This window comes from Amphiprion ocellaris, chromosome 8 (assembly GCF_022539595.1).
Source record: "Amphiprion ocellaris isolate individual 3 ecotype Okinawa chromosome 8, ASM2253959v1, whole genome shotgun sequence".
Classification (NCBI taxonomy): Eukaryota; Metazoa; Chordata; class Actinopteri; family Pomacentridae; genus Amphiprion; species Amphiprion ocellaris.
Genome location: NC_072773.1, coordinates 11,532,174 through 11,559,307, shown reverse-complemented (window position 1 = coordinate 11,559,307; position 27,134 = coordinate 11,532,174). Strand labels below are relative to the sequence as shown.

General features: G+C 38.7%; 1 protein-coding gene across 3 annotated transcripts; it reads right to left on the bottom strand.

Annotated features, from left to right (window-relative positions):
• Nucleotides 1-1,796: 1,796 nt before the first annotated feature.
• ano11 (anoctamin 11) lies at nt 1,797-25,173 on the bottom strand. 3 transcript variants are annotated; one of them, XM_035945599.2, is made up of 25 exons: nt 25,047-25,173; nt 24,759-24,900; nt 24,125-24,239; nt 23,816-24,009; nt 23,598-23,705; nt 21,693-21,829; nt 21,545-21,602; nt 21,348-21,458; nt 21,107-21,272; nt 18,836-18,926; nt 15,218-15,314; nt 14,982-15,125; nt 14,450-14,587; nt 13,110-13,208; nt 11,804-11,906; nt 10,461-10,572; nt 10,301-10,355; nt 9,973-10,070; nt 8,314-8,450; nt 6,807-7,012; nt 6,584-6,720; nt 6,176-6,266; nt 5,504-5,687; nt 4,275-4,288; nt 1,797-1,892 (listed from the first exon to the last, which is right to left on the bottom strand). In XM_035945599.2, exons 2-24 carry the CDS (start codon nt 24,891-24,893, stop codon nt 4,281-4,283), a joined length of 2,724 nt encoding a protein of 907 aa, XP_035801492.2. In that variant the 5' UTR covers nt 24,894-24,900; nt 25,047-25,173; the 3' UTR covers nt 1,797-1,892; nt 4,275-4,280. The 3 variants fall into 3 exon arrangements, with proteins under 3 accessions (XP_035801492.2, XP_023120302.2, XP_035801494.2); XM_023264534.3 differs by lacking the exon at nt 4,275-4,288; XM_035945601.2 differs by lacking the exon at nt 4,275-4,288 and having other exon boundaries at nt 5,556-5,687.
• Nucleotides 25,174-27,134: the final 1,961 nt, after the last annotated feature.

The window sequence follows — 27,134 nt, the reverse complement described above, 5'->3', positions numbered from 1 at the left end:
AGTGGAGAAAGTAGATGGAGCAGAATGATTTATGTTAAAGTTCATCTCTAACTCCACAGTAAGTGCAATATCTGGCAGCTGAGACAGAAATTTTTCATAACCCCATGCTGATGTGGCATTTGCATTCATCAAACTAGATTTATTTCCATCTAAAAGGTCTAAAATGCAAAAGAGCTCACACATAAAATACAACCTATGCTGAGGTACTATTTCACTCTTGTTTACAGTATTGTACATTAGCTACTCTCCAAAATCTTACATGTGAATACTGAGCATTGTAGTAGAAAAGACTAGCATGCTTAGCATTGATAGACAGTAAACATGTACACTATACATATGTATACTGTATGTACATATACAGTGCAGACAAGGTTGTACATATTTGCAGATGTTTTCCATCGGGAAAACATGTGTGTTAATACTGTCAGCTCACAATCACAGCCTTTTAAGAATTAACAGGAAAAGCAAATACAAACAAACAACAAAACTGTCGGCCCTTTGTTATCTTGCAGTATCAGTTGTGGGAAAAAGAAGGTCTACCTTGACCTTAAGTCAGTGATAACCTTAAGGAGCTGCAATGCAAAACAACCACTGGGGCACTGCGTGGTTTTACTGATAAACATTTTCTTTCCTGAACAATCAGTTGTTCAATGTCTTCTGTGGCTGTGGAGGATCTCGGTGTAAAAATCACTGTTATCTCAGCTTCTTTACAAAGTTGAACAGAAAGCTTGGGTTACAGAAGGCCCATTCAGACATGCAGTCCTTTCCATTAATCTGATACAATCTGAAAGTGCTGGCTTCATGCTAAAAAAGCACTTTTTCATAAAAAGTCACGACACAATCTTAGTAGACCAAACATGGCAACATTTCAACATGACACAAGTCTGAACTGCATGCAGTTGCATTAACAGATGGGCACGTACAAGATGGTGACATACTGACTGTCCAAACTCATGTGTGGCAAATATGAAGGGTGTACCTTAGCTTTCTGTGTCACTGTTGTGGTGATGTCTGAATGAAGGTTCATTAAAGTAAAAGTGTCTTATTAACATCGCTGTAACTGATGAATGAAGGCACCAATGTTACGTATTCCAGGTCTGAACAGGGCCACACTGATGTGGAATTATATGTTCACTTCTGCTAGCCTCCAAATAACTCCTCCCACTTTGCAACTTGATGTAAAGTATGGCATAATAGAAAACACAGATTTTTGTTTTTTTTTTTGGTTTGACATTAATGTCATCAACATCAAATGGTAGCATGTTATAATATCATACTATGAAAAAATAACATGTTACTCAGACTAATGACCTCAGTTTAATACTTCTGGGTCTTGGGTCCACTCTTCAATCAAGCTGAGGCTGGATGTGATGAACACTACTGCAGGTCCTAGAGTTGTGTGAAATTCAGCTTGGACCTTCTGGAACCTGGAAACAGCCATTAACATGCTGCACCTTAGGCAGCCGATATAAATGTAAACTTTCTGACATAGATGTGTTTTTTTTCTTGTAATATATTTATGTATTTCTAAATACATGCCCTTTCTCCAGTAAACTCATATCACATTCTGGTCATCCTAAAATACCTGAACAATGTAAGATACAAACCTAATAATGTTGGTGAAATGTGTTCTCCATAACGAAGAAGGTGAGTAAACTGAGGTGAGTTTAGCCTCCATTACACACCTGCTTATCAGAATTTCTGAGCAGCAGCATTTACATTAATAAAACAAAACATAATCCCAATTCAGAAACAAAATTCCACTTAGGAAAAAAATTCACTCATGCGATCCCAGATGCAAAAGAGCTTCTTTTATTCCTCCAGAATTCCCTCCCACCACTCCTTTTCCTTGATGAACTCCTAACTCATGTTTCCAAAGGATGTGTCGCTTGCTTCAGGGGAGGCAGCACAGTGGGGTTTGGACATGGAAGGAATGGGAAAGGAGTAGAGAGACAGGAGAGAGAGTTAGTTCTGTCAGACTGACTACTGCACGAGGTATGAAGAAAACAAAACAGCTGACACAGACAGTCTTTGCAGCAACATGCTACTGAACACTGCAAACTGTGATCTACATTCATGAGGCACAAAGTGGTTTTCAAATAAAGCATGATTTTAATCATTGAAGTTGGAATTTTTTTAAGAAACATATTGAGAAATATGCTTGTCTTCTTTTTGAGAATGAGACTAGAAGAAGAATGTCAGTCTCATGTCTGTTTTAAGTCCAGAGCCTGAGCTGAGCATGAAGGCTGGAGTAAGGAGAAGATCAGTAAGACAATGGCCCTTTATTTAAATGAAAAACTAACAGACTTACTATATTAAAAATACGGGTCCAACAGTAGTATTTCAATGCTACAAAAGTCAGTACACCTTGTATTACTGAGGTACAAATCTTCTGTTTTCTTCCTCAGAATGGAGGCACCAGCAGTGTCCACACACTTCTGGGGAGATATTCTTTCATTCTTCAGAGGCAATATTTTCATTCAGCTGCTCTTTCCTGGAGGTGTTGTGTTGCTCTGCATTTCACTTTAAAATATCTCAAAGGTGTTCTTTTGGCTTTAAGTCAGGCAACATACTTGTCCAGAGCATAGTTTGTACTTATCCCTTCTTTAGAAACTCTTGTGGGATTTTTGCAGTGTGCTTTAAATGATTAGAATGCTGAAATAATTCTGCTCTGCCAAGCTTCTACAGACTGGGAGTCATCATGTCAGCTGGTATCTTGTTATATCCACACATTCATGGTGCAAATATAAATGTCGTCTGTCAACACCTCTTACACTCATGCAGTTTCTTCATCTCACTCCCAGCAGCAGAACAATGTGTCTCCTCAAAGTGCAAAAAACTGCTCAGGAACAGCTTAAAGAACATGACAAAGAGTCCAAGGCAATGACCAGGCCTCCAAATTCCCCAGATCAAAATCCAATCAAGCACCTGCAGGATGTAACAATTTCAATCCATGGAGGATTCACCAAGGAGCCCACAGGACCCAAAGGATCTGCTGGCAACATCCCAGTGGCAGACACTACAGGACATCCCCAGAGACCCTAAAGAGTCAGAGCTATTTTGGTAAGGGAACCTACACAAAACTGACCCATGTCCATATTTATGCTGAACACAGCGGTCATAATTTGTAAAGTAAGAGCTCCCAGGGTGCAGCTTTATCAAATGTCTCATCTAATTCTTTGCAAGAGAGAAAACAGGCATATCTCCCACAATGTTGAACAATTCCTTATATAACCTCCAATCTAAAGTAAAGGGACAGCAAAGTGTAGTTTTCATTGAATTCCAAGGTATTAATATTTCCTGATAATTAACAGCCAGGCACAGCATGCCAGGGTCTTGTTGTCACAGTGAGATCATGAGGTTTGAAAGCTGTAGTATTAATACCGGTAAGTTAAACATCCGTTGGTCATTGATGATTAGCTGGGTGATACCTCAATATGATCAAGTTGAGTTTTATCCCGTTGCAATACTAAGATACTGTGTATTTGTTCTACAAAATAATGTGTCTTAAACAGTGATTTAGAAGCAGGCATAACATTTGCCACTAGAAATTTAGGTCTCCTAATTACATCTCAAACAATAAATAATCTCTGTCACTGTATGCAGCTTTGGGGCCACTGAGTTTTGTAGGTACAAATTGTGGCAGAAAATAAAAGCAGGTACTATATTTCTGTCTGTGCTAGAAAACATATTTCCAAGTGCCGACAGGTCTTACCAATAGTGGAAAAGCATGTTGGCTTTACATAATGTACATTTTGCACTGCTTACATCTTTACCTTGCTTTCTTACTTGTCTCCTACAGTATCAGCTCTGTGTAATCACACCCTGTAGTTATGCTAACAAGGCCCTGAATTCTGGTTATGTGAATGCTGGTCTCAGCCAAGTCACTAATTCCTTCATGGTTACGGCGAGAAGCACCAATTTTTTTGTTTTCAACAGAGTCTGGTTTGTGCAAAACTACTTATTTTTGCCTAATTTTTAAGTATGACGTGTAGCATAAAGTGACTGATGAAATACTATGATTTTGATCTCAGATTTGCTGAAGTTTTCAGATGAAATGTCACCTTAAAGATGAGATTTAGGGACTGTTGGAAAGTTAAAAATCTGTGATTTTTGTGACATTTTAAGAGGACCTTTGCCTTAAACCTGCTGGAAGGTTTTGGGGTTGAGAGGGTTTAAATGAATAAATAGCATATGCTTTTAATTCTTCTATGCTCACTGAAATGATGGCATCCTTCTTGAGAACAGCATTTACTTACTTGTGTTCTACTTACCTGTCCTTATCCAGCTACACTCATGACATGAGCGACATGACAACAGCATGGGTCAGAGCACAGGGACACACACACACAGGTGAGGATGAATATACACACTATGGGGCTGTGTTCTCCATTAGGAGTGAATGTACAGTACGTAATATATGAATCTCAACAGAAGCTGTATCTAAATGGTTCTACTACTTCCTGTTCTTTACTTGTCATATTATTCCTGTGACCTTATTTCCATCAAGTTAAACATCAGCAGGAGTGTTGACAGAGGAAATGGCAAATTATGCCAACAGACGTCAGCTCACCAGGTCTATGGATGGAATCAAAATCACCTGACACCAATATATTTGGAACTGATCCCACACAAATTACCTTTAACGATCATGTGTGTGTAGTGTAGTGAGTCTATGGCAACTATTCGAGCCGCAGGTGGTTTGCAGACTCTCTGTGGAGGAGAGTGGGTGAGCTTTTTAAAGCCTTGTGCAATTAATTTATGGGAATCTTTGTCAGCGGCAGGTTTACTATGACATGACCTATGAGCGCTTCTGGTGTTATGACATGGACCACTCTAGTGGACCCAGTGGAACAACATACTGCAGAACATCTGTCATGTGATCGTGGCACTTAGGGCAGGTATCATGACGCTAACATGGAAGTACAATAATATATATTCTCTTCACTATATTGATGTGGAAGTTGATATAGTGTTTATGAATGGACAAATTCTTCTCAAATCAACTCTTCTGTGAGTTTTGCAGCCCTATCACTTTCTGACATTTTTCCTAGATTTTGAAACCCTTGCAGTTAAATTTTGCCCTTGTGTTAAAGGAGCAGTGTGTTGGATTCACTGGCTTCTGGTGGTGAGGTTGCAAATTTCAACTAGCTGAATAACCCTCCCTCTCTAAATGTTTGGGAGAACCTCCAGTGGTTGCCACTTCACTGTGGTCTTCTCTACAGCCAGTGTTTGGTTTTGTCCTTTCTGGGCTACTGTAGAAACATGGTGGGTTCCATGGAAGAAGATCCACTCCTTATGTAGATATGAAGGGCTCATTCTAAGCTAATAAAACACAAGAATCCCTAGTTACTTGAAATTAAAGACTACAAGACATAATTGTGAACACTGCATGCATATCTGGCAATAGATTGACTTAAATCTTACACACTGATCCCTTAAACATTCAGTTAAAGTGTCAGACATTTTGAATGTGTGTATGCTGCACTGGGTTCTTACTGACCTGGGCTGGAGGTGCCTGGAGTTTCAGGGTTGGCCCCTCGGCCTCGACTCACCAACAGGGCCTCCTGGTTTTCAGCAAGAGCTTGCTTAGCCAGGAAACGCTCCCTCTTGATCTTCAGCTCCAGGGACTCAGGGACATCAGGTACAATCCAGTCAATGGCTCGCAGTACAAAGAACACAACATGCTGGACGATGAGGCGGAGGGGTGGGGGATATGACAACAGTAAGAAAGTTCTCATCATGTTTAGGAAAATGTTACAAAATTGGAAGTGAGAACTTGATTTTGAGCATCCAGTAAAGTGAACTTTGAACATGAAAATGTGAAAAAAACAGCATTTCTTAGTTTTCACACAGCATGTACTGCTAATGTATAACATTTTCTCTATGATCCCTCCATGACTGGGAAAATGCAGTGAAACAGCATAAACAAACACTGGACAGAAAAAGCAGGTGAAAGGGTGAGAAATTAAGCAACTGTAAAAATGGAAAAATGGATACAACCTTAGAAAATAACCTTTAAATACTAAACAATGAACTGGACTAAGTAAAGCTGGGCTAAATGATCAGCAGTTAAAACTGGTAATAGAGGTGTTGGTGAATGATAAAAACAAATGAAATGTGGACATTAAAATATCTGAAATGAAAAAAATATATAAAGGCGCTCCATCCATACCTCAAACGCAATGATAAAACCAAGTCTGACAGCAAGGAGTTCCCAGTAGAACAGCGTGTAGCTTCCATTGTTGTCTCTGAAAGCTTTATATCTTTAAAAAAAAAAAAAAAGTAAAAACATCCATATATAGTTTTGGCAGAACATATTGTGCATTGGTGGAAGTGGTATGCAGCAGTAACAGCACATGAAGCAAACTGAACAGTATTTCAAGCATAAGTAATACTACCCTCTGTTGGTCAAGTCTATATCTGAACTCAGCTTAATGAAACATTGACATTTTGAAACTTTGCTGAAAGGGACATCACATTAAACATATTTGAGAAACTAAATAGAAAAATCTTATCAGAAAGTATGTGCCCCAGGATCTGATAACTGTTACATGCATTCATCAGTTAGAATACAGCATACCTGCACATGGGGTACTCTGTGTAATTTAGTGGAGCATAAGCCAAGGTGAAGTTGACATATCCATTGAGATCATTATCAAACTTGTACTGGTAGAGCAGACGAGGTAAAAAATCTGATGTGAAAGCTATTAGGAAAGCCTGAGGAAGGACAAGAGATGATGTTATAGAAAATGAATAGAAAAGTATCCAGTCAATCGTATTGCTGTCAGGCATGATCAACTGACATTAGCTATGACAGACAGGTGAGACAGGGCTTCCAGTATGTTGAACCAGACTCCAATATTTTGAGCTCGCTCAGCCACCGGACGGCGATATTCACACACAAACTTGTGGGCATCCAGACGGATCTCCACCCAGTTATTGAGGAGGGCAAAGAGTGGAGCGAGTGGGAATGCTGCCACAAAGATGGTAATGAACCCAAACTGGAGCACTGCAGAATATTGAATTTAAGCAAAAAACACAGCAGACAATTTAATGTAGATAATTTATTTTTACATACACTGCCCGTCCAAAAAGACAAGTTGCACACTTGGGGCATCGTTTCAATAAGCTTCTGCAATGTCACGGCATTTATTTCTGTCCAGAGTTGCATTCATTTTCTACTAAGATCTTATGCTGATGATGGGAGAGTCAGACTGCTGCACAAAGTTTTCTCCAGAACATCCAAAGATTCTCAGTGGGGCTGAGGTCTGGACTCTGTGGAGGCCAATCCATGTGTGAAAATGACGTCTCATGCTCCCTGATTCACTCATTCACAATGTGAGCCCCTTAAATCCTGGCATCGTCATCTTGGAACATGTCCATGCCACCAGGAAAGAAAAATTCCATTGATGGAAAGACCTGGTCATTCAGTATATTCAGCTGACCTCATGTTTTGGGAACATAACGTCGCTGAACCTGACCAACTCCAGATCATAACTCTGACCCCCACAGGTTTGTAGGCACTAGACATGATGAGTGCATCATAGTGGATGCACTCAGTGCATCACTGAGTGCATCCACCGCTCCTCTTACTGTGATGCCCCCATCACTTTGGAATAGGGTAAATCTGGACTCATCAAACCACATGGCCTTCCTACAGTGCTCCAGAGTCCAGTCTTTATGCTACCTAACAAACTGAAGCCTGTTTTTCTGATTAGCTTCGCTGATCAGTGATTTTCTTAAGGCTACACAGCTGTTTAGTCCCAATTCTTTGAGTTCCCTTTGCACTGTGCTCTTACTTTCACTATTAAACACAGCTGTGAGCTCTACTGTTGATTTCCTACGATCATCGAAGAGTTTGTTTCAGCCACATTTGTTCCTCGAAGATGATGGTTCACCACTGTCCTTCAGGTTTTGATGATGTGTGGGACGGTTCTTAACCTGATTTTAGTGGTTTCAACAATCTCCTTAGTTGTTTTCTTTGCTTGATGCAGGCCAGTAATTTGACCTTTCTGAAACAGATTAACATCATTTCCACAACCACATGATATGTCCTCCAACATAGCTGTTTCAGAAATGAGAAGCTCCTCACCGCATCAGTTAGGGTTAAATAAGTTGTTGCCAGCTGACACATATTCAGCACTGCAGTAATTATTCAATGGAAGACTCTTACCTATTTGCTCAGTTAAATCCATGTGGTGACTTTTTTTTTGGACAGGCAGTGTATGTTCATCAAATTGTTTAACACTGACATCTGGGTCGTTCTTTTAATTGATTGCAAGGTAGTGACATCATGTTGTGAAGACTCACCCATCTCCAGGTATTCTTCAAACAGGCCCTCACACTCCACCAGCTGGTAGTCTTCCTCCCAGCGCCGAGGCTCATGGGATACCTTACTCCCAATAACCTTGGCCAAAGTTCTCTTCTGGCGCCAGGCCTTTACTTTACTATGAGGGCAGAGAAACGGTGACAGACATTTACCAATGTAAAATAAACATGAGAACAGCCATGAAAATGATGGCAATCTAGAACCTTTACACTCAACACAGGGAGTCAGTTAATCCACAACACAAGTGCTCTGAAGTTGCTGGCGATTATGATGTTTTTTTCTGATTCTAACTGGATATGCATATACATCCATGGGAGGAAGCTGGAATACCCAGAGAAAACCCAGGCATGCACAAGCAGAACATACAAATTTTATGCAGAAAGATCCCGAGATGCGAACCAGGGATCCTCTAGCTGCAAGGCAAAAGTGCTAACCACCAAGCCACTTTGCAGCCCTGGACATGCTTATATTCTTTACTATTATTATTCTTTATTTATGTATTTCCACTCTGAATATGAACTCCAATTCGTAGACATCATCTTCCATGGACAACTTGCTTAAATTTTTTTTATCAAGGCTACATTTATTTGGAGCTGATGGCAGAGTCCTAAATCGCTCAGGATCAAACCTCTGAGAGCATGGTGCAGATGTTTCTATTGTGTTTTTGCACATTACATTGTAGCTCATTCTTGTTCCACTGTAACACAAATGTAGTCCATCTCACAGCAGCTGCACATTAGGACTGACTAATTGGGTGAATCAGCAGTGATTTATATTTAAATGCATTACTTTATTTCCACAACAAGTGGTGTCACTACACAAAATAGCTAACAGTGGCTACCTAGCCTGCAATCTGGGTGTGAGCTCTATTGAACAACTTGATAAGAAAACTAAAATAAAAAAGATAGTCAATGAACCTCCCCTCCACTGTCATCAGGTTTTCAGTTTTGTGACTAACCTACATAGGTCTCTTATAGGAACATCCCCACAAACTTAAGCTAACTCAGAAACACTGCGTTACAAGGCCCCTTGCGTATTTGAATTTCTTTTCTTCTCTACACACACACACACACACACACACACACACACACACACACACACACACACACACACACTGTGCCAGTGCTGCAGAGGTACAAGGACTGACATTTACTGCGCCAAACAGCTGCAGTCAAGATGCAGAGCTACCTGTTCTCTTCGATTCTATTTGACACCTCTGCTTACTACCATTGTCCTTGCAATTTATTTTCTTTGTGACAACTTTAATTCGAAAATTGTACTATTGGTATTCATGGTAGCCATGCAGATTTTAAAAAGTCCAAAGCCTAGAAGCTGTTAAAGTAGCAGTCTGAAGGATTTAGTAGCATCTAGTCTGTAAGAGAAGCAACGATGGAGAAAAACACAAAAATCCCTATTGTAGAGCCAGTGTTCTTACACCCCGTTTCTGTCCATAGATGCTAAGTCTTACACCCTGGTCTGTTAATTAAAGGAAGCACTGAAATAAAGCAGGGAGAACCATCAAAAACCCGAATTATGTCAGAGATTGGTAACACAAACAACATAACACATAAAAACAGATATTAGATTAACCTGGCAAAAAAGGCTATCCTTGTGTATCTGTTGACTGTGTGGTAACGTACGGTATAATGAACTCCTGAATGTTGTTGATGAGCTGTTTTCCCACCATTATGATGAAGAGCTGTTCAGCCAGTTCAATGAGGCAACCCCCAGGACCACACTGTAACATGAAGACATGCAGGTATGATGAGTTGGGCAATACTGTTACATGCTTGGATTAATAAACTATAGATGATGTCTGTAACATTTATTAACCCAATGTACAAGAAGGAACTCAACTCCTAAGTGCTTCAGTAGAAGACAACTGGAGAGGTCCAGTTGTCTTCTACTGAATCACTTAGGACTGCCATGACCTGGATGACTGAGAATCTACAGAGACAAAGGACTCACATCTTCATTTCTCATCCCAAACAAGGTTCCATAGTTTGAAGGGTAGCCCACAAACCTAGCCACACAGTGAAGAATAACACAGGCAAATACATGTTGTCACAATGTGTTCATCATTTCACGATCGTTTTTAAGGATGTGCTGTGACTGGTTAACGTCTCACCTTCCTTTAAAGAAAGCAACATAGAAGGGAGATGAGTAGAAGTTGACAAACTGGAAGATGAACACCTTGAAGATGAAAGCATTGTCATACTGGGTTTGCGTTCTGTGCATCTCTGCAACAGTGAAAACACAGACAGCAGAAAATACATTAAAGGTCCCAAATTGTCCCTCTTTTTAGCAAAATTAATGAGAGTTAATTTTGTTCCCAGAATGTGGGATTTTTTCAGCTAAAAATAATGAAAAGATTGTTAATTTTATCATGACTGCATAACTCCTGGATTTGGCTCTGTTTTAAACAGGCTGTTTCAATGTAGCTTTAAATACAACTGAGGTACTGTCCCAGCCTGTGTTCTCTGTCACCTGTGATTGACCACAAGGACCAAAATAGTTCATAGATATTAAGTTCATAGTACATAGATATGAAAGAGTGTGTGAGGCCAGGACTTTCTGTTGTCTCTGCTTTTCTTTCTGAGCAATCATTAGTTTTGTAAATATTGTTGAATTCATGGCACAGTCGTTGACTTTAACTCATGTGTGGTGAGTTTGTCAGACAACGTGATTGTGATTATAAAATCAGTATTTTAGTGATGTAGAGCAGCAGCCTGGAAATGGCTTTAAAGTTACTTCTGGTTAACATGTAGCCTTATTTGGCTTTGGAATCAGTCAATGTTGAATTTGCTCAATTTCTGACAGTAGAAACAGAAAAATATGTGAATGTGAACTTCTTTGTTGGAAATTTGGCTGTATTAAAATACAATATATGTGAGCACAGAGTGCATTGAAGAAGCAAACAGATGTAAACACCAGCTTCACTGAAGCATAGGCGGTGACACAAAAACAGAAACCCACACAGTCCTTGTTAACTGTTTTTTCTTTTTTTTCAAATCGCTCTTGAATTTTCTACCATCTCTGAACATTCCTCACCACTAAGGTTTCACAGAGCTCTGATCCATGGACATATGACAAAAGCTAATGGTGTTGTCAACCAAACTAGCCAAACAGCGCGCCGTCAACACTAAGGATTTTCTTATTATTGTGGGGGAATTGTCAAATGTAAGTCCTGAATCCTCAGTTCCTCAGATGCTGGGAGTGCGATAAAACTCTTGTGTTCATTCTTACAGCCAACAGCAGGACATTCGGTGTGCTTTTAGCTGAGACATTTTAGAATTAGCAAAAGCAGACTGTTTGGAAAGTTTATTTTAACTCAGATGCTGGTATCAAATTGAAGACCTTCATCGGCTCTTTGAGAAGTCTTAGCTTTTATTTAGAGGGTATCATGTGACAAGCTGACATTAATATTTATCATAGAGGTTTGAGGTGTTAGAAGGCAGAATTGATTCTTACCCCATTTAGTGAGCTGTTCAGCTAAAGCAGTGTAGACACGCCCCATCAGCAGGATCAGACCCAGATTGACAATACTGCTGGAGATGTTCGCTATGGTGCCTGCCTGGGAAAGAAGTCACAAAGGTATGATACTAACAGTTTAGATTTGCCGTATTAAAAACACAGCCCCCACAATAGGAACAAAAGCAGAAGATGTCAGTGCACCTTGCATTACTCAGATTCCAATCTTTAATTCTTTGATACCTTGTCTCCACCTTTTTTTCTGATGACAGACTCAATCCTCCTTGACATTGAGGATATCAGATTTAAGGACAGATGTTCTGTCATTGTTCAGACTATTTTTGCCAGATGTCTTTGCTGGAATGATTGTGTTGCTCTGCCCCTCTATTTAAAACACCCCAAAGGTGATATATTGGACTAAAGTTAGGGAACATACTTGTCCAAGTCACAGTTTTCCCTTTTCTCTTCTTAAGAATCTCTTTTGTAATTTTCACTATTTGCTTTAGGTTATTATCATGCTGGAATATTCCTCTGCTGCTAAGCTTCTGCAGATTGAGGATCATCTTGTCAGCCAGTATTTTGGTGTAACCAGAGGAATTCATTGTGCCATCTATGAATATCATCTCCCAATTTTAAATTTTTGTTTTTTGCATTAGTGCAGCTCCATATCATCACACTCCCATCCCCATACTTCACTGCCAGGACTACTGATTCATTGTGGTTGTCCTGATTAGGTGCCAAACAATATTTTTCTTAGACAGTGACCATAGAGGTTGATGTTATGCACTGTCTTTCATATTGTTTGAGCTTACACAGAAACTCTAAATTCCATTCATAATCCCTGTGCTATACCTACTGATTACTGTTGCAACTGTGCTTCCTCTGATATTAAATTGGTCACCAACCTTTCTGTATCCATTGTATCTTTGTGAACCCTCATGATCAGATATTTCAGATCCTCTGGCAATTGTTATCGAGACAGAGCCATGATTAGACATGACAATAGACACAGACCATTGGTCCAAAGCTGAGAATGTTCTGTTGTTCATGCAATTAGGGTAATTAGAAGGCATACTCAGTTTAGTTTCAGTGATCACACATTTTCTAAGTAGTGTGTCAGTGTTTGCAAATGTATTCACTTAGTTCCATGGAGTTTCTGTTTTGGGAGCAGTATTTTCAGGACAGTCTTTCAAAATAACTTTTTTTTGATTCTTCATAAGAACATACATTTTTTGAGAGGTGATGCATTTTTTAAGCAAATTACAAAATATTCAAAATATAACAAATTGTATCCACATATTTATACCTCTGTACGCAGCACAGGGCTCCCAGTATGAAACATCATCACACTGATGATACCACGGCACATGACCACTGTCACCAGGAAGATCATCACGACACACAGCTGAGAGGAAAAATGTGAAAATTGTGGATAAACAAAGAATGAATTTAAGGATTATTTTTTATCAAAAATGTAAAAATAACACCTAAAAGTTGTACAGCATTCTTTACTTTCTTTCTTTCTCATTCTTTTTACTCTTACTTTAAATTGTTTAACACACTCAAAGGCAAATGAAGTGTAGCCATCATCATCATCTACATCATTCCTATAACTTTCTGACTGCTCCACCCTCTGACTGCCTTTCCTGACACCTCAAAATAGCATCAACTGCATTTGCAAGAGTAAGCAGTACAGTTGCATATCCTTTACTGATTCAGTTTCAGTCTTTCACCATCCTGGACGTTGCCTTGCAATAATGAGATCTTCCTACCAGAGTTCTGATCAGCTATAATTCGCATGGAAATCAGTCAGAATAACTTAGTTACCTTTTCCCAGATACAGTCCAATGATAAATTCTGCCATCTTCTGTTTCTGCAACTGAACTTGCAACCAAGCTAAGTTTTTGGATGGAAATTCCTTATTAGCATCATACACCTACATTTCCAAGGTCATTTTACGATAAAATACACAACTGATGTTTTAATTGTTATGAAATTGAAAGGGATTGTGCTATGTATAGATACAAGGTACCAACTGTACCAAAGAGGCGCTACAGTTGCACTTTTTAAAATTTATCCTCCACTGTCACTATTGTCAGAAGAGGGGTGTGTGAAAACCTCAGATTCCTGTCTATGAAGAAGTTAATCCTAAATACAGCATACAGTGTATGTCTGAGATTATCAGTCCATATCTAGCTCTGTAGGCATCTGCCCTGAAACACGTTCAGTTATCATTGCAGGGTTTAGTTGAATAGCACAAAGGTGTAAACCCCACCTCATTTTTTCTTTATCACAAAAACAGAAGCTCAAGAGACACTGAGACTGTTCAGTGAAACCAAGTATAATGAGATCCACTGTAAGAATAGGAAAAGAACATCAAGGATAAGGGAACTGATCAGGATTTTGCATTTAAATAAAATTATTATTAAAATCAGATCAGGATACATGACCATAAATCAGACTAATCACAATACCAAGTTGTATTGCAGTGTATTCAGCAGATTAGTGGTCAGTAACACTGACTAGTCACTGTATGACTGGCAGAAATAAAAGCTGCTGTCATTATTTATTAACAGCAAAGCTAAATTCATACATCTGAAACTCAAAAACAGCATCTGTCTTCAAAATATTTCTTAAGTGACTCACCATCATTATGATGACCATGGAGCCAGTGAACATGCGAGACAGCCTGGTCTTTTCTGGAAAGTAGGGCTCCTTGACCCCAGTCACTGGATTTTGCTCCATAGTTGGGGCCATGGCTGCAAATTCTGGCCGAGGACGCTCCTGATAGAACATAGTCAGCACACAGCGCTCAACATAAATTGACATACTTTTTACTGGGTTGATGAGTCCAACTGCAGACTTCAGGCATGATGACTCCAGATATGTGAACTAATGGGTTAATTTATGTCCTTGATGTGTTGTTTATTTTTGTTTACTCTGCATAGAAGGCAACATTACGAACAACTCTGTGTAACCAAAGGTAAATGATGAAAAAAAAGCATTCTTATGCAGTTGAAGACCTGGGTTCTCCATTCATCATGTCGGAAATTCAACTATTTGGTTTTTCTAGCCCCTTAATAAGGATATTCCAACATTCCTAACAACCATTGATTATATGAGACCAGTATGGTCATGCTCCTACTGAAAGCTAACAAGAAAGAAATAATTATGAGACCTCTTCTTCATGGAAGTCCATGCAGTCCCAGTGGTGGGCCAGTGTGGCCATCTTCCGCTTCCAGTACTCCAGAAAGGTTACAGCCCAGAAGGACATGAACACACTGAAGAAAACTGTACCTGGGTGGTCAAATAAATAGCCCAACTGCAACAGAGAAAGATACATTCAAACATTAGCTCTAGGTCTATTAGCATTGTGGTTGTAAACAGAATTGTTTACCAGTGAAAGTCCTTCACCTTAGCCATGGTGCAGATTTCAGACATGTTCCAGGCCTGACATGTTTTACAGAGTGGACACATGCGATAACTAACTCCACTGCTACAGATTTCCTTTCTGTTGGCAGACAGAGAGACACAGTTTTATTTACAACTGAGAAAACATTCTTTCAAGTTTTAAAATAAGACTGCTTTTCAGGTCTTGAGTTAAACAGATATTTGGCTCTAAAATCACACACAGTGCAATTATAGTAATTAATGTTAGAGCAAAGGGATTGGGTGCTTAAACTGAAATGGATTTTAACCTAAGATATACTAATTCGAAGACAGAAAGAAAAAAAGGAGCAGATCAAAGTTGTTTAAATCTCCCAGGCCAGCTTGTGTCCAAGAATACTACACTTTCCAATTTTGGAATTATCAACAAAATTACTGAAACCCTGACTACACATCGGGCCTAGTATAGAAATCGCACCCAGGCTTACTGAGAGACACTTGTTTTTCTAATTTTTGTAATGAGGAGATTATTGTGCACTAATAGTCCGTTATCATATGAGACAGCTGCAGTTTCTTGTTGCCACACTGTTTTCCACCCACTCTCTACTAATCAATGGCTTTCATCTACTGTGTGAACTAATGACCTTGAATCTGATACATTTGGTTGTTTCCTTTCCTAAGCTATTAAACTGTCTAATATTGCCTCTAATATTGCCTCTTTATGTCATATTTATGTCAATAAAATCAATAGGATGCCACAGAAGTAGATTAGTGAACAAATAAAAAAGGCAGTTTTAGGGTATAGACAGGGATGCCTAATCTGAAAAGGAAGTGAATCCACAATGCTATATTGGTAGAGTACAGCACACTGTGTTGATAAATAATGTATAATGAACTTGGAACAGACATGCCATGTGTGGATTGTATGATTATGAAGCTTGTTTTTATGCAGAGCAGACTGTGCTTTGATATATTTGCATCTGAAGTTGTGATTGCTGGATGTAATTTGCAAGAGTGTGTAAGCGATGTTTCATTTCCAGGCAATCATGGTATGCCTTAAAGGAAAAGTTGTAATATGCTTGTTTTCTTTCCTTCTTTCTGAGAGTAAGATGATCGGATCAATATTAATCTGATGTCCGTGCATTAAGTATAGAGCTAAACTGTTGCTCTGAAGCCAGAGATGCTCTGTAAGTGCAGGTTTTGATATGTGTCTCTGAACAGACACGATGCTAAGTCTGCACTGCAAAAACATAACTCTCAAAAACAAGAAAAAATGCAGTGCAATGGGAGAAACGTCACTTAAAATAAGCAAAAGTGTCTGACAGCAGAACAAGAAAATTTCACTTGCCCAGATTGTTTAAAACAAGTTGTTTAATCTCAAATAAGCCAGACACATTTAAAACTAAACACAAGTACATTTGTGTAGATATGAAGAAAAGGTTTAAGAATGATTTTTCAGCATGGAGGGAAATGTGCTTATACTTGGGATTGTCTGGAAATGAGGCGGCAAACCCTGAAATTTAAAGAGGAAAACAGCAGATTGAGGTTAAAATATGTGAAACTGACTATAATTAATGTTGTCTATATTTAAAATGGTCTTGCTTGAAGAAACACATATATCTCTGCTGTGGGAAGTGATAAGTCATGCTTAATGAATATCAGTGAGGCAGTTTGAGTTTCTCTTCAGTTCTGTATTTTTAAGGACAAGCAGAGCAACACACCTATCAGTGTTAACACAGATCAGCGTCAACGCAGCAGCTCACTGCACTCATGGCCTCCGCTACTCTTACATAAATAAAACACAACCTGAGCAACTGGTTTGTGGTCTTTATCAGCATTTATTTGTTTAAATTTTCTAAGCGAATCAAAAATCACTCTAATAATTCTTCGATGATCAGTTGTTTCCAAACAGAGTTATTCATGTCATTTGAGAAAAAGTTCTGTATTAAAATACTCAAACATAAAAACTGCTGGCAATAAGAAGTATCTCTTCAGATAAAAACAAACATATTTTGTTTTGATTTAGAGCAGGGGTGTCAAATATAAGGCCTGCAGGCCAAAAGCAGCCCGTCCGAGGGTCCAATTTGGCCCATGGGATGACTTTGTAAAATGTAAAAATTACAGAAAGGACGTTAACTGCAAATTGTAAATTTGTATAAGTGTAAATTTAAAATAATTTCTAGACCATGACAAGTTGATTTGATCATAAAGTAAAATACTATATATAATCATTGTTCTCTTGTCATTTTGTGCCTCGTTTTTGTAATATTTTGTCTTGTTTTTGTTGTTGTTTGTCTTGCTTTTTGTCTGACTTTTGTCATTTGTCTCATTTTTTTGTCGTTTTGTTTCTCGTTTTTGTCATTTTGAGTTTCCTTTTTGTCTCACTTGTGTTTTTTGTCTTATTTTTGTCATTTTGTGTTTCGCTTTATTCATTGTTTTTTGTCTTGTTTTTGTTGTTTTACGTCTTTTTTTGTCTTGTGTTGTTTGTCCATTTTTTTGTCACTTTGTGTGTCATTTTTGCAATATTTTGTCTTGTTTTTTGTCTCTTTTTCCACTGACTTTTGTCATTTTGATCATAAAGTAAAATAAATACTATACAGTTCAGTTCTAGATACCTGTGACTAAATATTTTGTGCCTTTGTAGATAAGTTGTAAAGGCATAATGTTTTTGAAATTGAATGTAGTTTTGTTAAGAAATTTTAGGTTGTTCATAATGTTTTGTAAAAAGATAATTCCTTAAATGTGAACATTTTCAGAAGGTATCTTTTTGCACTAAAACAACGGAAAAATCTGGAATTGTTGTCATTTATAGGTTATTATACTCTGATTTTACTGGTCCGACCCACTTGAGATGAAATTGGGCTGAATGTGACCGCTGAACTAAAATGAGTTTGACACCCTTATTTAGAGTATTATTTTACAACCTCACTCTACAAGACAACACGCATCAAAGAAGACCCTGGAAGCAGAGGTTGACTGTTAAGTAAATAGTAAATAGTTCTGTTTAGATTTATTCTAAAGTAAGTGGATTCTTGGTCAGTTCTGCAGAATCATCTATATCAATACTGATTTACAATAATTCAGAAATCTTTACAATAACTGCAGGGAGAAACAGAGAGACAGCTCAAACATTTTCTCAAGTGACAACAAAATTCACTTATGAGTTAATGTCTAGACATAGTGTTGACGGAGTACAATATAAAGTCCTACAGGATGTTACTTTGTTCATTTATAGAACATTACTAACGTTGCTTTATCTTACATGATAATGTAAGATGATGATTTTCATGTTTGTTTTGGTGACTAGAAATGTGAGATTTTTATGCCATTTATTTTTGAATATTTTATGCCAATAAGAGTGAGATGATAGGAAATGAAGTATAAGGAATGACCTGCTGTAAAGCTTCTTTTCCAGACTAGGGCTTTAATCCCTGTGCCCGAGTCCTTTAAACTCACCTTTATGGGTAAAATGTATTTAGTCAAGATTTGACCAATATGTTATATTACCTCAGCTAAATAGAACAGTCACATATGAACAGCTGTGTCTCAGATGTGTGCTGGTTTGTGTAAAGCTAGGTTTCTCCCTGTCAGCCATTTTGTGTTGTGCATTTAAGTGTGTGTTTTGTGTATTGTGTGGAGACTCACGCTGGTGTGTTGTTACCCATGGACATGACTCCAGACACAAAGATCAGGGTTCCAACTACTGCAGCTGGCAGCAGCCAGGCTGTGTAGAAACCTGCAGAGACATAAAGCTCCGTTAGACTGCAGCTCTGTGCTGATGTGGAGGGATGTGGAGTTACACAGCAGCACTGATGTTTAATGGATGAATGCTGTATAGCTCATCCTGAGTATAATGTTCCTGTTGTCTTAAGCCTGTCTTGCATTTTCTGCTGATGAAGTTTAATATGCACCGTGCACCATTTGGATTTTTGCAGATGCATCTACCAGGCAAGGAGTTGCAGTATGTTCCTTGTATGAAGAATTTGTGGAGCTGCAGAAGCTGCACTGTTCCAAATTTTAAGCCTAAAGTTTTTGACATAAAAGAATAGTCCCAGCTTCGGGGTTAACCTATATCATCTGTCAGAGGAAACACCTGCTAGTTAGGAAAACTAGAGCCATCAGTATTTCCTCAGGGATCACGTTCTCCACTGACTATTCTCCTATAGCAGGTAGAAACGTTATCCTGAAATATCAGAATATCCCCAACAACAGGCTGGTTTACTCTAACACCAGAAAACCACCTAACACCATTTCCTGGCTGTAAAATCAGCCTACAGGACTTTTTTTCACTGCAGTTACTATGCACAAAGCTCTGAAACATCTGACAAAGTACTACACACATTCATGTACCAGCAAAAAAAATAAATAAATAAATCCACAAAATCCTTCATCCACTGCAGTAGCACACATGCTTCATATGTGTTGAAATGTCTTGGTGGTCTGGTGTTTGTTGAACAAACAACAAGAGCTCTAAATATGTGTGTATTTGAACACAAGACTGCAACACAAAACATGGCTCCTGCTACACCCTGACATTGTGTGCAGCATTCCTGAAGCTCTGGAGCACAAAAACCCTCCCTTCTCCCAGAGGTGGTGACATCATAAACCTACTGCTCTGCACAGAAGCACATTGGATCCGTACTTTAAAAACAGTGGAGCCTGTTGGCATTGATGAAAAATCTAAGTTATCATGTTTCCTCTAAGCTGTGAAATTTCACATATACACTTAAGTTCAAAAGTGTGGGGTCACAATTTCATGTTTTCCATGGAAACTCCCACTTTTATTCATGTGCTAACATAATTGCACAAGGGTTTTCTAATCATCAATTAGCCTTTCAACACCATTAGCTAACACAATGTAGCATTAGAACACAGGAGTGATGGTTGCTGGAAATGTTCCTCTGTACCTCTATGGAGATATTCCATTAAAAATCAGCCGTTTCCAGCTAGAATAGTCATTTACCACATTAACAATGTCTAGATTGTATTTCTGATTGATTTAATGTAATCTTCATTGAAAAAAAATATTTTCTTTCAAAAATAAGCACCTTTCTAAGTGACCCCAAACTTTTGAACAGCAGTGTATTTAAAGTTGTACTTTTGTTCCTTTGTCCAAGACACTTAAGGAAAGGTTTGTTTGTGACATGATGTTCACCCTCTGAGAGAATGAATTGCTTGGTTTGTCATGTTTCTTCTGGGCTGCCATCTTTGACTGATGTTAGTTCTGTTAATTTTCATGCTTTTGTCTCTGTAACTTTAAGAGAGTTCTGTGTTCCTGTGTTACTGACATGGTGTTGCTGCTGTGGCACTTGGACACTGACTGTGGCAACTTCTGTCCTTGGATTTATTATCCAGTAGATTTGAAACTCTGTTTAACCAGTGACTTAATGGCAGTTGTAGGCCTGGTCAGGTGCAACACATCTGTTTGCCTCATCTCTTCGTCCACAGTAAAAGGCAATGAAAAACTGTGAATTATTCAGTGTGCTTCACCCCGATTTTATTCACTTTGAGCATTTAATATTACCTCAATGTGTTTTTAAGGGGTTAAAATACATAGTAACCAAAGGTCCATGTCTGGGCCACATAATGACAACAGAGCTACCTCCATTTGCCACTGAGATGGCTCTGAAAGCTCACAAAAAAGCTAATGTGTGAATTTTGAATTGCAAGCTTTTGCTCAAACAAGAAACAATTCTATTCAACCAATATTTGGTTTATGGCTAAATAACTTTGAAACGGCTTTACTTTGTGATTAGTACTTGAAACTAGAATTGTATAAAGCGATTAAAAAGTCTGGAAACTGGCAGAGATTGGAATTCTCTGCTGTACAGTGTCAATGGGAATCAAATTATATCCACACAGTAAAGTCAAAAGGTGTTGAATACCTAGTATATCTAGATAAAAAATGTTATTTACCCAGCCAGGCAAAGTAGAGTGCAACTTTCTCTCCAAAGTACTCCCTGATGTGGTCTAGTGGCTGATACTTGTACCATTTGCACCAGCGGGCCCAGTAGTGGTACAGAACCTGCCTCTGGTTCAGCTCATCAGGGTGAATCCCATATTTTGGAAGCTGGAAAGGACCCTGTGGGAAAACAAACATGCTGCTGATTACAGAGGGGAAACAGCAAAGTTCAGGCTACAGATAATAATATCTCACCTCATGCAGGGGGAAAGCTGCTGTGTAGGCCCCCTCATTCACCAGCCTGTCAACACCAACCTCAGCCCTCTTCCTTTTGCCGTACACTGTCCTGGCGAGAATCTCATACACCTGAAATAAAGCACTCACTCCATAAGGTCACCTAAATACTGAATACATCAAGTACAGTATTATATTGTTAGACTTGTGGTACTTACAACACGGTGTCTCTGTGTATTAGTGAAGTATGTTCCCTGGTCTCCACAGCCAAGGAATCTAAAGGAAGTCATAAATTTAACAAAACACACTGATGTATATGCTGAAATTCAAGTGGTCTGATCCTCCTGTTTGCCAAAGTTAGCTCACCTGTTCATCTTTGACTTACGAAAGGCACATGTGTAATAGTCCAGCGGCCGGTTTGGCACCGACTCCATCATTGCGTTAGGTATGCATAGTCTACTCAGTACCCGAGAAGATGTGTTCAGGTCCAGATGTGGTTGTGCCTGGGAGCCAACATTTGATTATACATCATCATAAAGTAATAATCCTGAAACTTCCATTTAATTTGGTGACACTCACAGTTACTGGTGGTAACAATAAGTACATTTCATAAGTTCCAGAATTCCATTGCATTATCCTGTTTTAATAAAAACAACAAGCAACAGTGTTGCCTGACTCACAAATACTTAAATACTTAAAATATACACAACCGTTCAAAAGTTTGGGGTCACTTAGAAATGTCCTTATTTTTGAAAAGAAAATCTGTTTTCTTCAATGACGATAACATTAAATTAATCAGAAATATGGTCTAGACATTGTTAATGTGATAAATGACTATTCTAGCTGGAAACAGCTGATTTTTAATGGAATATCTCCATAGGGGTACAGAGGAACATTTCCAGCAACCATCACTCCTGTGTTCTAATGCTACATTGTGTTAGCTAATGGTGTTGAAAGGCTAATTGATGATTAGAAAACCCTTGTGCAATTATGTTAGCACATGAATAAAAGAGTTTTCATTGAAAATATTAAACTGCCTGGGTGACCCCAAACTTTTGAACGGAGGTGTATGCTTATATACTATTAATATAACACATCAACTTTAGCCTTCTGTTTTAAGGCCAGTATGTCTCTGTGCCTGAATTTGAACCCTTTTAAAAAAGGCAGGTTCCACTAGTAACAATAACGTAGAGTAATACTTAAAGCTTCCACAACAAATGATATTGACACTGACAATATGCTGACATTGTTATTTTAAACTAATGCATGGATCTAAAATGCTTTAGTTCATTGTAACAAATGTTTTTCTCCTATATAACTAAAAAAAAACACAAAGTATGGAAGTTCTTCAAGACATCACAAAAGGACGAAAGTGGTTTGTACACTGTGCAAATATTTTGATGGAATGCTATGGCAGCACTAGCACAATGCATAAGCATCTGATGAGAATACACACAGGCCCTCTTCTGGAATATGCACCGTCAGAAAAGACAGACCATCATCATTTGTCCTTGTAGCTGCTAAATACTCTCATAAAATGTAAGACTCAAAAGTAAAATGAACTTGAATGAAATTGTCAGAATTTTTGGGATTAGAAAACAATTGTGTAGATCAATCAACTAATCTGTAAAATATTGATAGATCAATTGAAAAATAGTCCTTAGTGGCATCCATAGCCATGTTAGTGGCTCTGCTTTAGGAACACCTGAGATAAATGCTGACATTCCCACAATGACGGTTCTTACATGCTGATGGTAAGCAGGTATTATATTTAAAATGTTCACCATCCTAGTTTTGTGTGTTAGCCTGCAAACATATAATAATTGGGTTCAAAGACATTTAAAAGCCGAGGCTGTCATTTGGTCAAAGTATTGGACAAAATTTAAATTCTGAACTAACCATGGAGCTAGATTAAAGTCAACGGATCATCAAAAAAAATCACATTAATACATGTGTCTAATTTCATCCAATAGTCTTGTAATATTTCACTGAAAAATCCAAAATAACAACCTCATGGTGGTGTCAGAATAACACCAAGGGAACACCCAAGTAATTTGTATACAGGATGTTGTTACTATAAATATCTTTACAAAATTTAATAAATTTCAATAGCTGTTGAAATATTTAGATTAAAGAGGAAGATGAACTGAGCAACAGACAGACTAATTAGCACTGTCACATGCTAAATGGAAAAATCCAGAAATAATTAGCACCAAAAACAAGGTTTCATGCTGTACATTAACAACGTTCAGGACAACCAGCTGTACTAACCTGTAACGGAGCTCTAAGGCAAAGTTCCTCAGCATAACACACCAACACATCCCAGGGGGCACTAATTTTAAGGAAATGGATTGTTTTCTTTTCATTTGCTGTTTCTTCCTGAAGGCAAGAAAGATGAGAAGTTGGCCATTCCAAACTCATAAAAACAATGAGTACAATGAAACCTTATTCACAGCTATGTGTTAGAGCTTGAGTCTGATCTGCAGTACCTTTTCCATGAGCAATCCAACACTCTCCAGATTCTGAACAAACTTCTCCCTCCACTGTGCCAGCTGTGCTTTCTTTCGCTCAGACCTGCTGTTTTCCTCAGTAGGAACCGTCTCCCCCTCTTCAGTGGTCACCTCGTTCTTCCCCTTTCCTCGTCGCTTCCTACGCGAGCGAACCTCCCACACCAGGACAAAGTCTAAACCCAAAATCATGCATCACACGGGGCTAAAAGGTTAAATGAAGGACCGATTTTGTCGTCCACAGCTGAGCTTGTGATAGCTGATACAGTGCGAGTTGCTGATTTTACCTACCAATTTTAGTTCTTCCATCTCTGAAGTAATTCCCCAGCTGAGCAACTGGTTGGTTACTTTTTGTGTAACAGTGAGTATTGCCACCCGTGCCTTCATCAGCATTTGCTGCAAAAAACTGAAAGCATCCGCACAGTTATCAAAATCTCTGAATTAAAAACGAGCAAGAGCTGCAGGCAAAAAATACTAATTTCTCCTCACTTTTCTGCATGTAAATGGACACTTAACTGTCTTTTGATGAGGTTTATCTATAAACACTTGTGCTAATACACAGCTTCATAAAAGTCTCCACTTTGCAGTAATGACTCCAGAAAGATGAGACAGAAAATGAGTGCTGAGCTTTTTACAGGATAATTGAAAATAGTCTTTCAGCACAGTAAAGTCATGTCTCTCCACAAGATACCATTCATTTCCTGTACCTCATAGCATAATGTACTCCTGTGGATGTTAGATTAAGAATAAAAGCCTCCTCGATGCACTGCCTCATCTCTGAGGAGTCAGTGAGGTGTGAAGGGATGAGGCAGAGATGCAGGGTATTAATGGCTGCTGTGTGAAAGCGCAGTTATCTTCTATATTTATGTGTTCCAAAAAGAGAACACACTGCAGCATTGGAGGCAAAAAGTAAATTACAGCTTACATATCGTGGTGGGATGAAGCCCCCATTCTGCAGACTCCCATAGCTGTCTGTGGTTTGTGTTTCAGTCCTGGTGTCCAGATCCAGGAGGACCTCTCTGTCTCCCCTGAGCAGCTCCGATCCCTTCCTCAGCATCATGAAGATCCTGTGGTTGGACACATACAGTATCGGAGCATTCACATGAAACTGTGCTGCAGAAGCAATCTGTGCTCATCACTGAAGTAATTCATGGAGGACAACAGATATGCTTTTAAGAAATAGAGCAAAAGAGGGGAAAAGATGATGCAGTGCCTTTGTTGTGGTGAAAATTAGGCTACTGCTGAAGTCAGGATTTCCAGCAGTCTGCGCTTCCCTTGTCTTCTCTCTTCCTCTTCTTTATCTCTACAGCCGTCAAGCTCCTCTGCTCCACTGCAATAGCTGTGGAATACCGTAATGGATCTAGCATGTGGGCAGTAGCTTATACAGAGCTTTGCTGCATCTCCGCAGGGGAAATGTACATGGCACATTTCTATATCATAAATAATTGAACAGACAGTGAGGGGCAGAGGAGAAAGAATATACTACAATTACAATCCTATGTAGGACATGACACATGGAATCTCCATTTTAATGTTAATAGTATTCATTCATCCAAGTTGTTTTAATGAACTCATTTAATTGGTACTGAAATCCTTACAAAATTAGCATAAATTATTTACAGCACCAGCAGAGGAGCTCCACCCATACTCAGCTTCCTCACAGGCACAAGACTAAAACTGTGTGCGCCTAAAAATGCTGCTGGCTGACACCACTGTATCATCTACAGTTGAAGACAAAATTATTAGCACCCCTATGAAATTTTAGGTTTTTTGCCAACAAAATTTGCCATTTTGTTTCTGTGTGCAAAGTAAAATAATGTAAGCATCCAAAATACAATTAGAATGTTTGGAAAAACTGTTAAAAATTCCTCGATCTGTTTAAGAGCACTTCGGAACTTTTTGAAAAAACAAAATTTCATAGGGGGTCTAATAATTTTGTCTTCAACTGTATCTCGTTAATCTAACAGTGTTTCTCCTTCTTGCAGAGTCATTCTGTATTCCACTTTCCTTTGAGCATGAATCCATTATATGTACACCTCCAGAATTAACTGATTTGATTTTGGTCATCGTGACCTTGCAAAATGCATTCTTGATAACACATTTAAAAAATATTCATCCATCCATGATTTCTAACAGGATAAAACATTCTTTATGCAAAAGGTCAAAGGTCACTTGACATTATAATGTTCAGCAAAAACCCATTTCTGGCCTTTATTCAGCACCATGGATCAGAAACAGAAGGGGAGATTGTGACCATGTTTAAAAATCGGACTGATACTGATTCGGTGGCACTCTTTTGGCTGTCTAACTGTAAATTCTCTTAAAGTCTTCACTACATAAGTTATGTAAGTCAGAACAGAAATGGATGTAAACTGCAAGCTCACTGTTTGGCGGAGGCGTACAACTGGAAAGCAGTAATTCTAGTTTACACTCTCAGCACCCTGTTTTCATGATGCTTCGAAACATAATTCTTTTTTCATTTTCCTTCAGTTGTGCTCATTCTGGCAGATCATCTTCGAGCTTGTTCATTTTTTTAAATCTTGCAATCTATATTAACGTCAAACTAATTGTGATTAGAGCCCTGCTGTTTTGTCCTGTTCTTCAGTTTCCATTCCTGCAGGTCAGTGAGCCTTTTCCTCCCTTCCCGTCAACTATCAGCCATTCCTGCAGCACACCTTGAAGTAAGGAGTCAAAAAACACTTTGCTGTAACGCTCTTTTGTCCAGCTTTCTCCTGTGTGCAGAGAAAACAATGCAGACGAGGAAAAGAATTAATGGTTTGTTGAAACCATGGTAACAGCACAAGTACACCCAAGGTGATATTACTATGCTCCTAAAATAATAACTAGTGGTAACTTGTTGCCCTAGCAACTACAAGAAGATTATCATCTATACCAGTGGCTATGAACATGCGCTCTATGCTGTGTTGGATGCTGTCTTGTCTGTCTCCTTTTACCATAAACTCAGTACAGCTGGTACCAAACATTTTTCATTGTAATTCCCACTAAGTTAACTCAAACATTACACATATAATTGACCAGCTTCCACTGATCAGTTAAACATCTGTGGCATTTGTAAGGTGCTCTAAGCTGAAAACTACATGATCAACCGCTGAAAAGACAGCTGGGGAGACAGAGTCAGAAACAATTTTACACATTTTCTAGATCTCGAGATAAAATTAAAATCACCAGGTAAAGAGGAAAGTCTCAGAATTGCTTGCCAGTGTCACTGCTTGTTGTAGTAATAATACTTCTTAGTGATGAACAGCTGCAAATGGGAAAGGGAACCGTATGAAGACGTAAC